General features: G+C 39.8%; 1 protein-coding gene across 1 annotated transcript; it reads left to right on the top strand.

Annotated features, from left to right (window-relative positions):
- Positions 1 to 5,205: 5,205 nt before the first annotated feature.
- Positions 5,206 to 13,142, top strand: chia.1 (chitinase, acidic.1). Its single transcript, XM_023264010.3, has 11 exons — positions 5,206 to 5,334; positions 6,497 to 6,526; positions 6,619 to 6,823; positions 9,580 to 9,636; positions 9,749 to 9,914; positions 10,573 to 10,697; positions 10,789 to 10,912; positions 10,997 to 11,179; positions 11,485 to 11,601; positions 11,714 to 11,840; positions 12,665 to 13,142. The coding sequence occupies exons 1-11, from the start codon at positions 5,316 to 5,318 to the stop codon at positions 12,871 to 12,873; spliced, it is 1,362 nt and encodes a 453-aa protein (XP_023119778.1). The 5' UTR covers positions 5,206 to 5,315; the 3' UTR covers positions 12,874 to 13,142.
- Positions 13,143 to 17,715: the final 4,573 nt, after the last annotated feature.

Here is a 17,715-nt window from a genome sequence, read left to right as displayed (position 1 = left end):
CAAAACAAAAGATGGTGTTTCTAATCTACACTTAGTTTTTATGTTCATATGCACCTTAACATGTGCTTATATTTACCTATCAAAATGTGTTGAAGTTGTGTGTTTGAAATGTAAAATTTAAAGAAGCAGTATTTCAGCACAGGTTTAGTTTAAGTACTGCTCTTCTATTATGTTTATGTCCTTTTGGATGTGGCAATACGTTTGTAAACATCCAGTGTCTTTGTTATCTGTTTGTGTTTATTTTAAATGGTTAAGTTTGCTCAGTGTCTGCTAAAAACATCCGGCCCAGCTCATGTTCTTAGTCTGAAAATCCGGCCCCAGTGAATTTTTAATTGAATAGCCCTGGTCTATAGTTTGCTAGGTCTTTCTTATCTCCCTTCTTGAAAATTAGTGTAATAATGGCGTTCTTCCACTCCTTTGGTATCTGCTCTGCTGTCAACACTTTGTTAAATAACTCTTTCAGTTTGTCCCGAACGATTTCCCCTCCAGCTATCAGCATTTTTATTACAATTTGATCTTCTCCTGGCGCCTTGTTTTTCTTCATACTCTTCATTGCTTTTTCAATTTCACAATCTATGATTGTTGGTGCTTTCTCTGATGTTGTTCTTATGAAGTTTTGGGCCGCATCTTTGTACAGGTTCTCGTAGAACTCTGCACACCTCTCGATAATCCTCTCTCTGTTAGTGGTAATAGTCCCGTCTTCTTCTTTCAGTGCTGGTATCAAAACTTTGCGGCCTTGATTGTTATTTGCTTTTTTGAGTCCTTTTCTACTTTCGATCGCTATCTTCACTTTCATGGTATTGTGTTCCCTGAGGTCTGCTCTCATTTTCTTTCTGATGGTCTTACACAATTCAGTGTACTCTACTTTTTCACGGGTGTTTAAATTTCTGCTCGCCATCTTTCTTCTTTCTTTCAGTAGCTCTTTGGTTTCTGGTTTCAGTTTCTCATCGTGATTTCTTCCTTGTTTCCCTGCTACTTCCAGCGCACACTTTTTGATGGTTTCTTTGAAGCTTTGTACCATCTCATCTATCTCTACTTCATTCGATAGCATCTCGAAGTGATTTTGTAACTTCAGCTGGAATTCATTTTCTTTCTGCATTAGTGCCTCAATGTTAACTTTGATTGTTCTTGACCTCATCATTTTCTGTCTCTCTAATCTTACATTCATTTTGATGGTACTTCTGACCATTCATTGGTCACTTCCGATATTCACTCTTTGGACGACATCAACATTATGGACAATGTTCTTATTTGCTAGTATGTAATCAATCTCATTCTTTGTTTCACCATTTGGGCTTCTCCATGTCCACTTCCTGCTCTTCCTTTTCTTGTAGTGTGTGTTTGCGATCTTTAGGTTCTTTGATGTTGCGAACTGTACTAGTCTTGTTCCTCTTTCATTCCTTTCTCCTAAACCAAACTGTCCGACTGTCGTTCCATTGCTCTTATGTTGTTGTCCAACCTTTGCATTGAAGTCACCCATGATGATCTTAAAGTGGCTCTTGTTCTTTTCCATAGATCTTGCAATTTCTTCGTACAGCTCTTCAACCTCTTCGTCGCTGTGGCTAGACGTTGGTGCATAAACTTGTATCACTTGCAACTGGTACCTACTGTTCACTTCCATTGTAAGTGATGCCACCCTACTACTCTCTCCCTCATACTGCACAACTCGGTCCTTGATGCTCTTGTTAACCAAGAAACCGACACCTCTGATGGACCTCTCCTCTTCTCCTCTTGTGTACAGCACATGTCCGCTTGGCAGCTGTTCAAGTTGTACTCCTTTTCTCCTTGTTTCTGCTAATCCTACTATCTCCCATTTGAAATTTAACAGTTCTTGCTCGAGCTCCTCTTCCTTCTCTTGGTCTTTTAAAGTTCTCACATTGTAAGTGCATACATGTAAAGTTTGTGAAACCCGGGGATTCTTCGCACCCTCTGCCTTTCGGCTGCCGGGGACTGAGGGCCAAATCGTCTTAAGCTTTGTCATTGTGGGTTTGAACCATGACTCACCACGCTGGTTCAGTGCGGATTGGTGAGTGGAGGTAGTATTTTTATTGAGACACCATCTCTAGCTAGCTGGCCGTTGGCTCACGGGGAGCTCTTTCGCCCTTTGACAGGTTTTGTTTTTAGTCCTGCTGGGTTGCTAGCCACCCTCCTCATCTACACCGAAGTGAGATGGGGAAGCCGGTTTCGTCGCCGACCACCCGACCATGGAACAGGTAGTACTGGTTTACATGGTACCAGTAGCAGGTGCAACCTGACCTGACAGACGATCTACTTTAGTAATAGCATTAATGTGACAAGAACTACATTGTGTCAAATTAACAGCATGGCACTGAATCATTTCAACATTTAACAGGTCTGTGTTCAGAAAACTAAACTGACAAACAAAAATTCAACATCATGCTGTTTCTTTTGTCTATTAGTACCAACATGAAGACATTTTGTTGCATCAACTGAACTCACTTCAGTCAATATAAACTAACTGTTGGACCTCTCAGACATATTAAACCACACCTTGTAGTTCCAACTTAGCTGACTTAAATAAGTGGCATTATGTTTTATTTAATTGGCTTTCATGGTTATAATGACAGTAATTTAAAGCAGGTTTACTAAACCTGACATGATGTCAACAACTTCCACACAGTGCAGTTAATTAAATCCACATTAAAATGCTTTGGTTCTGTGAAAAATCACATTTATTATGAATGAATCCAAACATGGGCTGCACAGTGGCGTAGTGGTTAGCACTTTCGCCTTGCAGCTAGAAGATCCCTGGTTCGCGTCCCGGCTTTCCCGGGATCTTTCTGCATGGAGTTTGCATGTTCTCCCTGTGCATGCGTGGGTTCTCTCCGGGTACTCCGGCTTCCTCCCACAGTCCAAAAATATGCTGAGGTTAATTGATTATTCTAAATTGCCCGTAGGTGTGAATGTGAGAGTGATTGTTTGTCACTGTATGTAGCCCTGTGACAGACTGGTGACCTGTCTAGGGTGTCCCCTGCCTTCACCTGAGTCAGCTGGGATAGGCTCCAGCCCCCCCCATGACCCTAGTGAGGATTAAGCAGTGTATAGATAATGGATGGATGGATGGAATCCAAATATCCATCATGTTTACTGACTGACACACAGAGATCACAGTCATGCTGTTATTTTATCATGTAGAACTTCTGATACCACTGAAAATGAATAAATGGAATTATTTATTCATTCTCTAGAGACTAAGTAGTGTTTTAGAAAAGTGTCGCTGTTTTCTTCAGAGGGTCATTAGCATGGAGCCTATAAATATCACCAGTACTTTAGTTCCACTTTAAACACTAATTAAAAGCAGGTTTTTATACATTAATGCTAAAATCTAATAAACAGCTCAGCAACAGCCAAGACTAACTATATTACAGAAGTCCTTTAATGAAGGTTGTGTTGATTTAATAGTGTGAAGACTTTAGCTGACTGGTGCTGTTATTATTGTGTTATCATTGTGTTATTATTGTGTTATTATTTGTTGTTATTGTGTTATTATTGTGTTATTATTGAGTCACATACCTCCGTCCTTTATTCGATCATCACTGATATAAATATTGTGGGTCCAATAATTGAAATAACTCTTAATAAAACAGCTGCTTGACTGTAAAACTGCATCTTCCTAAATAAAGTGAAGTGATTGAACACCTCTAAAAGCTAAACAGAGCACACTGAGCTTCATGTTGCACATTAACTCTGTTATTACTGTGTGTTAGTTCTGTACAGGTGTTCCTAATAAACTGATCTGTACCCGTAGTGGAACCATGTTAGATTTTTATTTAGTTCTTTTTTTCAGTATGGCAGCATTAGACACTATTTTCCCTCAATATGATGCACAAAGGCTTAAAAATAGAATGTGAAACAAAAACATATAAGTTAAAGGTTCTGTCAGTAAGAAAAATAATTTTTTAAAGGTCAATAACTCATCTGTCAACATTTTGAAGCTTCATCACCAAGCTGAATGACCACATGGATTTCTGGTTGTCTGAACTCTACTGGATTTATTTTCTCCATTGTGGTTGAAAATCCAGAAAATAACACCATTCATAGCCTGCATTACTGGAGCCACTGCTGTCCTTTGATTGTTACTAACATATTCCCTCTCTAGTCACCAACATTAACTATCAGTTGACTTCAACCCGTTAGTGAGCAGAGAGCAGATCTTCTAAAGCCCTGATCAGGTGTTTTATATGCAGCAGTATTCTGGTTTAATAACAAAGAGTCTTCTGGATCAAAGATGTGCTGATAGCTTGTAGAAAACATAACTGGGATGTTAACCTGATCATCAGCAGTAAACTCATGTTGATGGAAACACTCACAGCTCTAAGAGATCATCAGCAGCAGGACTGATCCCAGACCAGAGCAGAACTCCTGTTCACACCATGGATCCAAACAGTGGACAGAACCCAGGAGGTTCTTTGGATGCATCAGTTTCAGGTTTTTTATGTAGCTACAGTGAAGAATCAGCCTTGGAGCCAGGACAGTTACCTTAAAGTGAGCTATGCTTGGAGTTTCTTAGTCTTGGATCCACATAATTAAAGTTTACATGCATGTCCTCAGTAAGCTGAGATCCTGACTTTCATTAGTCGGGGTTCAAATCCAGATTACCGACAGAAAGCGGGTCCATGCAGGCTGTCTACATCTGTTGTCTCCTTATTTAATAGTCATTATTTCCTGTTATTAACTACTCTGTCTACACTGATAGCCCTTATCACTGCAGGCCCTTAAACTGATATGATCGCTCATTTCCCAGCAGGTCCAGTTCTTTCCTTGTGTCACGTTGAAGTCAGATTATTAGGTACGTCAACCAGACCCCCGCCACACTGAACCCTTATCAGCTGCACTTTGCCACCATCTATTAGTCATTAATGAGTCGAATATAAATCTGAGCCACCTCCAGGGAGCTCTGGACTCTGCTTCTGTTCCTCTTGAAGAAAGGTAATGAGTTCATCTCCAGTATGGATGCATTTACTTTACAGGGGCTTCATGAGCAATCAGAGGATGTTTGTTTACTATATTGTACAATATTGTAGTATTCAGTGAATTGTTCTGATTACAGGAGAGGCGACTTAAAGTTTTATTCTGTCTGTACCTAAAAGTTTTCAGTTTCCTGCCATATGAAAGGCAGAAAAATGTGAATAAAATCAGCATCATTTAGATTCTAGTTGATTTGATTAGCTCAGGAGTGGAACTAATGCCAGTAGTGTTCTTAGTGTATATTAAATGTTCTAAAGTGACTGTTTGATGATCATTCAGAGGTTCTTTTCTGCAGCGGGGCATTGGTCAACTCTCCAGACAGCAAAATGGCAAAACTCCTCACAGGTAAATACTGTCTGTTCAGTCAATTATTCAGTCATTCATTTGCTCATTATTTACTTCAGAAAAACTACAGGAAACTGAGTCTATTGCAGACATCTTAGCAAGGATTTATTATTATTATTATTATTATTATTATTATTATTATTAATAAACAATAATATGCATACCAATACTACTACTACCACTAAAAATAATAATAAATTTTACAACGCCTGGCCAAAAAAAGTCTCTACCTGGATTTAACTCAACAGACAGGTCAGATCCTTCCACTGGATAATTACTGCAGTGATCACAACAACTTCTTTAACTCTAGCTGATGCAGGGAGGAGCTTCTCATTTCCTAAACAACCATGTTGGAAGAAGTATCCTGTGGTCATGGAAAGGATGTTAATCTGTCTCAGAAGGGTCAAATTATTGGCCTGCATCAAGCAAAGAGAACAACTAAGGAGATTTCCCAAACTACTAAAATCCAGTTAGGAAGCGTCCAACGCATCATGAAAACCTGAAGGACAGTGGAGAACCATCACCTTCAGGAACTAATGTGGTCTGATGAGTCCAGATTTACCCTGTTCCAGAGTGATGGGGGTATCAGGGTAAGAAGAGAGGCAGATGAAGTGATGCCCTCATCATGGCTAGTGGGGGTTAGGGTTATGATCTGGGGTTAGTCAGGTTCACCAACGTTATGTTCCAAAAGAATGAGGTCAGCTGGCTACCTGAAGATACTGAATGACTGAGAACCTTTGGGATGTTCTGGAGAAGACTTTGTCCCACTCTCCCATTATTATCAATAGAAGATCTTGGTAGAAAATGAATGCAACTCTGGACAGAAATAAATTCTGTGACATTGCAGAAGCTTATTGAAACAATGCCACAGTGGATGGCTGCCATAATCAGAGCTAAAGGCGGTCCCATCAAATATCAGAGTGTGTGACTTTTGTTTTTGGACAGGCAGTGTGTATTTATATTGTACAACTATGTAGTTTTCACAACCAATATGCCAATGTGTTAATAACTGATATCAGATTCTTCTTTATGTCTCTCAGTAAGGTTATCTTGGTTTTACAATCACTGAACACCAGGTGGTGGTTCATCCTGTTCTTATTTCTGTTTCATGCCATTGTTTCTTCTTTCTTCATGTTCTGTTTTCTCTGTTTTTTTTGTGCAGCTCTCGGTGTTCTGCTCGTTCTTCACCTCGGTACGTTTCTGCTCTGACAGACTCTTCTTCACACAAACACCTGCAGAATGAATACAAGCTATCTCTGCCGCTCACTCTCCGTCTTCTCTCAGCTTCTTCCAGTAAGCTGGTGTGCCACATGACCAACTGGGCCCAGTACAGACCCAGCACTGGCAAATTCACCCCACAGAACATCGACCCCTTCCTGTGCACCCACGTCGTCTACGCCCTGGCCACCATCAACAGCTTCAACCAGATCAGCCCCGTGGAGTGGAACGATGAGCAGCACTACAGCACCCTCAACAACCTCAAGAACATGTGAGTTTACAGCCACAACGATCAGCTGTTCACTACCAGAATTCAGGTTTAAAATACGTTCATTTCTAGGTAATAGTGGTCTACACCCATTTGGAAATCAGGTTCACATTCAGCATTTCATTCAAAGCTGTGTTTAGCTTTTAGAACAATATGTAGAACTAGAACTATTTGTGTCCATCCTGGTATTTCCAAGTTCACAATGTGTGACTTAAAATATCTCATTTAATCATATAACTTCTAAAAGGACAAAGGAAGAAATAATATATTTACAACATTTTCTAATTCTGCTGCTAGGAATCCAAGACAAGAACCAAAAATCAGACTGGACAGTGTTTGTTATGGCATTAAAAATGTTGTATCTATGTGAGGAGTTGGGGTTAGAGGGACTGTCCCCATACCAGCTGTGTCTGAAGATTAGTAAAGGGCCGACTACAGCCCAGTAAAATCCAATATGTTTATATACTGCTAGCAACACACTGCAAACACAACAGAAGACAATAATGAGATGACTTTGGGAAGACAGTCTAAAACATAAAATACATCTGACCCTCGTTGTTCCTCATGTGTGTTTTGCTGCATTCTGTAACTGCTATCGTCTACTTTGTGTTTAGCAGGCCAAATAGATCATTATAGTGCAGATAAAAGCAAACACTTACTGTCAATGAAAAGATTTTCAGAATCTAACCTTTAGGCAGTGAAGTTCATTTTGTACTAAAATAAATGAAATTAATGAATGAAAACAGTAAAAAACATAAATGGGCCCCATAATAAGAGGAGGTGTAGATAGCAGGGGCATTTTCTGGGACAACTTTATTTTCAGAAAAAGAAACATTCATGCATGAGAGGCATCAGGAAGTGTTTGCATATCCATACTATAGACCAGTACCAGGATTCACATCCAGACCGCCCTCTGCTGTTCAGGCAAAACAAGGGTTTGGTTGAAACTTAGTGAAAGTGGTGTTTTTGGAGTGACTCAACAGAACCATTAAAAATGTCTTTATGTTGTCGTCACTGCAAGTGGATCAGAGATCAAATATATCAGTAGAAATTCTACACTATAAATCTGTATGTACAGCCTGAGCCATCAAAAAATAGACAGAAAATTCTAATCTTTTGGAACTGAGATATTTATTACGCCTTTTAACAAAATCCAAAAGGAAAAATTTTGCCATATCAGTTTGTTGATTATTTTTTGGATCAAATTTGATCCATTGGGCATTTTGGCAACTTTCTGCTCACAACAATCTACAGTAAAACTCCACGTGCTCCAGTCTACTAATTAGCACTGAGTGATCTGACACACTTTGGAACAAAATATATTATAATAATAAATAAAGTTAAGAGAAAGAACAAAACAAACTGCAGGGAGCTTTGTCTCACACTGAACATCTGGACCAATCCCATAAACCTGCTCCATCTCCTCCTCATCCTCATCTTCTAACTGCTCCAGGTCACTCATGTTCACATAAAGTATCTCGTTGAGGACATTTTCAGTGTGGTGAATAAAGTACAGCTATCATGATTTTAGAGGAATTGTTATTGTAAAAATACTCCAAATGCATTTGAAGATGGCATTTCATTCATTAATTAAGTTAATTAAGTAATTAAAATAGTGTGTGTTTGCATTTTCATAGGTATAATGTAGATTACATTACAAAAATGGTATATGACGATTCAGGAAAAAGCACGTTATAAACCTGGAGGATCACATCTGATACAAACATTTTAACAGAAGTTAACTGAAATATAAACAATGAATTACTTAGTAAATATGCATTCATTCAATGCAGAAAACACTTATTTAAAAAAAATTGTAACAATTTAGGTGTTATTTTTACTTCTTGAAAATTAGCAATTCTCCTGAAAAACGTGGACGATTTCATGAGAGCAGCCATTTAGAAAAGAGCTGCCTGTAGTGGAATGATGATACACCAGGGGGCAGAATACATGGATCAGGTTATATGCAATACAATCCACTCAGTCCACTGGTGTTGAAGCTTCACTAGACCACAGGAGAAGGTCACATCTTGATCCTTCAGATACTCCTCAGCAGCATTAATGACTCCACCATCGCTCTGAAAACAGGGAACACACAGGTTCAGTCTGGAAGCAGAAGTCAGGTGGTGCAGGTCGGGTTAGTGAGGTTCATGGAGCTACATTTTCCTGCTTCTGTCTCCTGTGTGGACGGACTGATTGTCCTGGAGCTACAGCTTAAACCTTTCCTCTTTTCTCTGATTGCTTTAAACATCTAAGCTTTTATGGACACTGATATAAGGCTTTATAGCACACAGTTAACCCACAGTGGGAGTTACACTCCTTGTGTTCAGATGAGGCTGAAAACTTTTTGAAATACCCTCAGATGCTAAAACAGTGTTTATCACCTTGATAGAAAAAGGTGTTACTTTGGGATACAGGCTGATTGAACCAACAAATAATAAGGACAAATGAGTGTTGTACCCCAAAAAAAGCCCAGGATGTAATATCTGCCGTGTAGAAGCATTAAGTATGGACAGAGTTATGTTGAGCTCAGAGCTGTCTGAAAAGGAAACATCCCCAAGAGTCTGTTTTTTCTCAGCTACTTTGAGAAATGTTTGCAACAGCGAAGAACCATTTGGATCTTGGAACTACAAGAACCAACTAAGAATAATTAAAAATTACCTAGCCAGCCAGTGAAGTGGTAAAAGTTTTTTCTTCAGCATATGTTTGGCTGTTAAGTTATTCAAAGTTACATCTATGTTATCTCTCTCTGCTTCTAGCAATCCTGCACTGAAGACTCTGTTGTCTGTTGGAGGCACAACCAATGGACTGAGCCCGTAAGTCCAGCTTTACTATCCTTAAACATTCAACTCAGAAGTGGAACATCTTCCTCTGCCACTGCTTTGCCAGAACAGGGGTCACACTTTGATGTTTTTCCTGTCCCACCAGGTTCATTGCCATGGTTGCCAAACCTGAGAGCCGTGCAGCCTTCATCAGGTCTGCCATCAGCTTCCTGCACACTCATAACTTTGATGGGCTGAACCTGGCCTGGGAATATCCTGGACAAAATGGCAGCCCAGTGGAGGACAGGGAGAGGTTCACTCTGCTGGTTCAGGTAAGGGTCGTTCAATGCAGCATCGAACCTTAGTGTTTTCTCTACAATCTTATTCCTAAAGAAGGATTTTTCACAACCTTCTAACAACAAAAATAGAATAAAATAAAAAAACAAAAACTGCTGTAATGTGGTGTACTGCGATGGTACAAATGTATTGCAAGCTTTTGTTTCTGGAAAAATTACACATCTCCAGTAAAATGATACAGTACTTGCAGCTTTAATTGTAGCTCCACACATGTTCACTGCCAAGAGACCTAAAAATATCCAACCCTCACCAAAGTATTCCATAAAAACATGGGACTCTTTCAGTAATAATGAATGACTGAAGATACTGCAGTGAGATGAATCATTCCCAGTCCTGTAGTAAGAAAAAAGAGAGAGTTCTGTTCTCCAGGTCCAGTGTCTGGTGCAGATGGGAGGATAGAAGACAACATCAGCAGAGTGGAGGGGGGCTGGGAGTGTGCCAGTGTAGGAGTTCAGTCAGGCAGGAGGTTGTGGAGAGCTTTGTAGGTGAAGAGAGGGATTCTGAAGTGGATTGACTGTGGGATGGGATAGGGTGTGGGAGTGGGAGTGGGAGTGGGTGAGCAGGCAAGCAGCAGGATTGTTGATGTGATGAAGTTTGTTGAACCTGTGGTGTGTTGGTCTGTTGTGCCTACAGGAACTATCCACAGCCTTTGAGGACGATGCCAGAGAGAACAGGAGGACACAGCTGTTGCTGTCAGCCAACGTTGCTGGATTACAACAAACCATTGACCAAGCATACGAAGTCAACAAGATTTCACCGTAAGTAAAAAAACAAAATAAAGGTTGTATATATTCTGTTCCTTGCAATAATACAATATAAAATATAAAATAAAATATTCTAACTCAACAGTCACTTTGACTTCATCAATGTCATGACCTATGACTTCCATGGACACTGGGAGGCAGTGACTGGACACAACAGCCCACTGTACCAGAGCCCCGTGGACACCGGCTCACAAGCCCATCACAACATAGTAAGAACCAAACCAACACATCTCTACCACTCCAAATATCAGAAAACTACACTCTGTCCGACTCATCTCCTCATTCTTTTCCAGAACTCTTCTATATCCTACTGGCTGTCTTTGGGAGCTGAGCCTGACAAGCTGCTGTTGGGTTTCCCTACATATGGAAGAACCTTTCGTCTCAGCAGTGGTTCTAATGGCCTGGGGTCTCCAGCCAATGGCCCTGCAGATGCAGGACCCTACACTCGCACTGCTGGTTTCTGGGCTTTCTATGAGGTAGAGCACCATCATAGAAAGCTCAGCTTAGTCTGTAGTAATTCCCCTGATGTTCCAGTAAAGTCTCACTGATCACTAGATCCATGGGGCCAAAAGTCCAAGAAACACCAAATTCAGAACAGAAAATGTCTTGCAGTTACTGCTGCTTTTACCATCTAACATAGAAAATGACTTGTGGTCATGAACATTTATTCACAAAGAACACGTCTCTGAACAACTCAGTGGATCCAGAATCAGAAATATAAAAATCAGAGTGGAGTTAGTAGAGATAGTAAACTGATCTGTTTATGTTTCTGTGTATCCAGATCTGTGATTTCATCACCAGTGCTACTCTTGGATGGATCCCTTCACAGCAGGTTCCATTTGCCACCTATGGCAGTTCCTGGGTGGGCTACGATGACAGGGCCAGCTATTCCTCCAAGGTGACCAAGAGCTGCAGGAACAAGACAAGTTTTACTTTATCTGATCTATTCCATAGAGTTGTAGTTATTATAACATTTTAATCATATTGTTACCTCTGTGGTTGTCCTGTAGGTCCAGTGGATGACTGCCAACAAACTGGGAGGAGCTCATGTGTGGACGATGGACATGGATGACTTTAGTGGATCCTTCTGCTCAGCTGGAGCTTATCCTCTCATCAACCACCTCAGGATGTCGATGGGTAAATACTGCAGTTCAGCCAACTCCATCCTCTGTAGTCAGTTTTCCTTTCTTATTTTGTCGTCCCGCTGAGAGTGAAGACAGGTCAAAGTGGATTTCAGTGTGTAATAAGTGTTAATAGAAATGTGGATTTCAGTGTGTAATAAGTGTTAATAGAAATATGGATTTCAGTGTGTAATAAGTGTTAATAGAAATGTGGATTTCAGTGTGTAATAAGTGTTAATAGAAATATGGATTTCAGTGTGTAATAAGTGTTAATAGAAATGTGGATTTCAGTGTGTAATAAGTGTTAATAGAAATGTGGATTTCAGTGTGTAATAAGTGTTAATAGAAATATGGATTTCAGTGTGTAATAAGTGTTAATAGAAATGTGGATTTCAGTGTGTAATAAGTGTTAATAGAAATATGGATTTCAGTGTGTAATAAGTGTTAATAGAAATGTGGATTTCAGTGTGTAATAAGTGTTAATAGAAATATGGATTTCAGTGTGTAATAAGTGTTAATAGAAATGTGGATTTCAGTGTGTAATAAGTGTTAATAGAAATGTGGATTTCAGTGTGTAATAAGTGTTAATAGAAATATGGATTTCAGTGTGTAATAAGTGTTAATAGAAATATGGATTTCAGTGTGTAATAAGTGTTAATAGAAATGTGGATTTCAGTGTGTAATAAGTGTTAATAGAAATGTGGATTTCAGTGTGTAATAAGTGTTAATAGAAATATGGATTTCCATGTTGGTGCACCTTTTTTGACATGCCAGGAAATGTTAGTTTAGCCTGTATTTATTCTGTGAATAACTTTTATTTCTTCATGTCTGATCACACAGGCTTCGCTCCAAAGCCCACCACCACTGCAGCCCCCACCACCACCCCAGACCCCATAGCTGCGTTCTGCCGGGGACGCCCTGATGGGTTGTATGAGAACCTTGCTGATAAGACCACCTACTTCCAGTGCTTCCAGGGAAACACCTACCTGCACCGCTGCCAACCTGGACTCATCTACTGGGACTCCTGCAAGTGCTGCAACTGGCCCTGACCACAGAAACATGAACGGCAAAAATACAGCGAGTCCATGCATGTATCAGACGGAATTATGTTTCAGATCAATCTTTTCACAGCTTTCCCTGGTTAACCTTTGTTACAACAATAACTCTGTTAGCTAGCTCACTGCTCTCTTTACCACAATAAAAATTAAACTTACTGACATTGATTACTTGTACCTTTACCTTGTTTCAGAGAAAAAGTGGAAAGTTTCTCTACATGTTTCTTGTATATTGAACATTAAACTTTACATTACCAAAAGAATTCCTAATTAGTCCAGTTTCAAGTGAATGTTGCTGGTGTGTTTCCATCCCTTGCATCCAAAATAATGCAATGTATCGCTATGTTTTCGTATGCCCTGTATGCCTCTCCATAGACCAGCCCTATTCAATTAGCGGCCCGCGGGCCACATGCGGCCCGAAAGCAACCCTCGAGTGGCCCTAAAGCAACTGCCGAGTGATTGGGACTTGGGTCCGAGAAAAACAGAAAAACATCTTTCAGTAACACTGACAAGTTCTTACAAAAATTCCAACATTATTGCAAACATTGAATGCAACACTTACCGTAACCTAGCAACTAACCCACAATGCATTGTGTTGAGGAGACGCGTTTGAAAAGTTAACATTAGCAGTTCTATACAGGCGAAAATAGCAGCATGTCTTTTTCTATCCTGAAACGACAAATCGGCGAGGAAAACCGTCGGTTTAATCCTGCGTGGACTGACAAGTATTTATTTATTTACCACCAAGTCCGAACGTCAAACCAGTGTGTTTACTCTGCAACAAGTGCGTTGCAGCGCTGAAAGATTATAATGTCTGAAGACACCACGTTGAAAAACATGCCGCGTTTCGGACAAACTTTCCCGAGGGACGTCATGAGAGAGCGGCTATAATTCAGAGTTTGACTGCATCTTACAACCGGAGCTGTACTACAATGAAGCGGACCTGCACAGCTCAGGAAAGGGCCACGAAAAAGAGGCCGTTCACAGACTCAGAAACTGTGAAGGACTGCATGTTGGCTGTCGTGGATGAAGTTTTAACGGACGATAAAGTTAAGACGAGTGTGACATCTGCTATCAAACAGGTCTGACACGTCAAACATTCTCGCCACAGATGTCTTCGAGACATGGTAAGTGCAACAAAGCAGCGTGCTGTAGCAGACACTAAAGGTAGTTTTATGTATTTATGTGACTGTTTTATGTTCACTTATCAGTTTAATATTTAAGAAAGACATTTTGTTTTGACAGTTATTTCACTTAGTTGCACTTTATTATGCACTTTGATGTCAGCTTTATTTCGTTTCAAAGGGATAGTAACTATCACTGTGCCTACTGTTTATTTTTTTTTGGATTATATGCATTGAAGATGTGACTGTCTCAGATGAGACCAAATATGGACAGGGACAAACTCTGTTTTTTATTATTTCAAAAGAAGAATAATGTCTCAAGTTCTGAAAAGTTAATGTTAAGCAAGTTACTTTTTAATGCACTTTGAGATGTGACCAAAACAAAAGATGGTGTTTCTAATCTACACTTAGTTTTTATGTTCATATGCACCTTAACCTGTGCTTATATTTACCTATCAAAATGTGTTGAAGTTGTGTGTTTGAAATGTAAAATTTAAAGAAGCAGTATTTCAGCACAGGTTTAGATTAAGTACTGCTCTTCTATTATGTTTATGTCCTTTTGGATGTGGCAATACGTTTATAAACATCCAGTGTGTTTGTTATCTGATCTGTTTGTGTTTATTTTAAATGGTTAACTTTGCTCACTGTCTGCTAAAAACATCCGGCCCAGCTCATGTTCTTAGTATTAAAATCCGGCCCGAGTCAGTTTTTAATTGAATAGCCCTGCCATAGACCATAATAACATAAGAGCCCATGCAAGGGAGATATTAGGAAGTATCTTGGTTTCAGCACTGGTTCTGTGTTATCACCAGATCCACACAAGGAGTGTCGGCCAGAACACCACTTGAGGCCAGTTTCTCCAGAGAATAGGAAGAAAAAAGCAGAGACTTGGTTGATTGTTATTTACTTGCAGTTGTGGTTGTGATTTTTCCATAAGGAAAGGAAATAATAAACATATCTTAATAAACTTAAATCTAAATATTCAATCTACCTGCAGTAAGACAAATATTACAAACAGAAATGTCAATAAAATGCTCTACAATCACTAGCTTATCCATAAACACCAATTACTCATATTGCCGCTATTTGACATACAGTGGGGATCGAAAGTTTGGGCACCCCAGGTAAAAATTTGTATTAATGTGCATAAAGAAGCCAAGGAAAGATGGAAACATCTCCAAAAGGCATCAAATTACAGATGAGACATTCTTATAACATGTCAAAAAAAGTTAGACTTTATTTCCATCATTTACACTTTCAAAATAACAGAAGACACAATAATGGCATCTGCAAAAGTTTGGGCACCCTGCAGAGTTTATAGCATCACCGCCCCCTTTGGAAAGCTGAGACCTGACAGTGTCATGGATTGTTCACAATCATCGTCTGGAAAGACCAGGTGATGTCAATCTCAAAGGTTTTAAATGCCCACCTTACCCCAACAATCAGCACCATGGGTTCTTCTAAGCAGTTGTCTAGAACACTGAAACTGAAAATAGTTGATGCTCACAAAGCAGGAGAAGTCTATAAGAAGATAGCAAAGCGTTTTCAGATGCCAATATCCTCTGTTCAGAATGTAATTAAGAAATGGCAGTTATCAGGAACAGTGGAAGTTAAAGCAAGATCTGGAAGACCAAGAAAAATATCAGACAGAACAGCTCGGAGGATTGTGAGAAAAGCAAGTCAAAACCCACGTTTGACTGCATGATCCCTCCAGAAAGATCTGGCAGACACTGGAGTTGTGGTACACTATTCCACTAGAAAGAGATACTTGTACAAATATGGTCTTGATGGAAGAGTCATCAGAAGAAAACCTCTTCTGCATCCTCACCACAAAAATCAGCGTTTGAAGTTTGCAAATGAACATATAGACAAGCCTGATGCATTTTGGAAACAAGTTCTGTGGACCGATGAGGTTAAAATAGAACTTGTTGGCCACAATGAGCAAAGGTACGTTTGGAGAAGAAAGGGCACAGAATTTAATGAAAAGAACCTCTGTCCAACTGTTAAGCATGGGGGTGGATCAATCATGCTTTGGGGTTGTATTGCAGCCAGTGGCACAGGGAACATTTCATGAGTAGAAGGAAAAATGGATTCAATAAAATTTCAGCAAATTTTGGACGCTAACTTGATGCCATCTGTGAAAAAGCTGAAGTTAAAGACAGGATGGCTTCTACAAATGGATAATGATCCTAAACACACCTCAAAATCCACGGTGGATTACATCAAACTGAAGGTTTTGCCATGGCCTTCACAATCTCCTGACCTCAACATCATCGAAAATCTATGGATAGACCTTAAAAGAGCAGTGTGTGACAGACAGCCCAGAAATCTCAAAGAACTGGAAGACTTTTGTAAGGAAGAATGGGCCAAGATACCTCAAACAAGAATTGAAAGACTTTTAACTGGCTACAAAAAGTGTTTACAAGCTGTGATACTTGCCAAAGGGGGCAGTACAAGGTATTAACTCTGCAGGGTGCCCAAACTTTTACAGACGCCATTATTATGTTTTCTGTTATTTTGAAAGTGTAAATGATGGAAATAAAATCTAACTTTTTTTGACATGTTATAAGAATGTCTTATCTGTAATTTGATGCCTTTTGGAGATTTTTCCATCTTTCCTTGGCTTCTTTGTGCACATTAACACAAGTTTTTACCTGGGGTGCCCAAACTTTCGATCCCCACTGTATATTAACATAGAACTTCCTGTCTTACATTTCAAAATAAAACACACTTAATATATAAACATGGACACACTCTTATTCTAAAACTGGAAGTTATGCTAGCTGCACACAGTGGAGCAGCAACTTAACACTCATAATGTCAGATGGAGAAAATTAACTTCTTCTCATCACATTCCTGACTTAACGTCACTAATCACCCATTCCTCTGTCAGCATCACTACATGACGTCACTAATCACCCATTCCTCTGTCAGCATCACTACATGACGTCACTAATCACCCATTCCTCTGTCACGCTGCCCAGGTGTCATAAGAAAGGCTTAGAGGAGGATGAATAGCAGCATAACAAACATGGTCTTGTGCTGCTGACCTGATGCATCATCCTCAGTCTTGGAGTGCTGTTTGGTCTCTGGTCGTAGCTGGAAACCCAGCTCTTGTCACCAGTGATGATCCTTCACATGAAGGTTTGGTCAGCTTGACACAGAATGTGATGTTTTCTCTCTGTGAGAGCTGTAGCGAAATTGCAGATGTGCAGCTACAAGTTTTCAGAATGGGGCTTCCAGAGAGCGTTGGAAACATGCAGGAAGTGGTGGAATGGTGTTTTGCTGCACAAAAATACCTGCTTCAAAGGGGAGACCAGCCAAACTAATATCATGTGCGGTTTTTGTTCTTTATCAGCACAGTCCCTGGACTTTTTAATTGCACTTTGTTTGTTTTGGGGGAAAAAAATCCTCACAAAGGTGCAAAATTTAGTGAGAATGACATGCTCCAAACTTACATAGCTAACTTCTGCAACCAGCTTAATGACCTCAGTGCAGGTCTTCAGGTTCCACAACAGAGACTCAATCTGATAAAAAACATGAATCAAGAAACCGTAGTTGTAGTTCACTTACCTGAACAATGATAACGTTGATGCTTTCCTGTTATTGGATGATTTCCAAAGACTGCAACAATGTTGATATGTTGAATGTTGTGTCCCTTAAAGCCAGATAATGTCTGATAATATAGAGGAGTGGTTTAAAACAAAGTTTA

Source organism: Amphiprion ocellaris, chromosome 5 (genome assembly GCF_022539595.1).
Source record: "Amphiprion ocellaris isolate individual 3 ecotype Okinawa chromosome 5, ASM2253959v1, whole genome shotgun sequence".
NCBI classification, from domain to species: Eukaryota; Metazoa; Chordata; class Actinopteri; family Pomacentridae; genus Amphiprion; species Amphiprion ocellaris.
The sequence above is the reverse complement of the archived record's forward strand: the minus strand, read 5'-3'. Positions and strand labels throughout refer to the sequence as shown.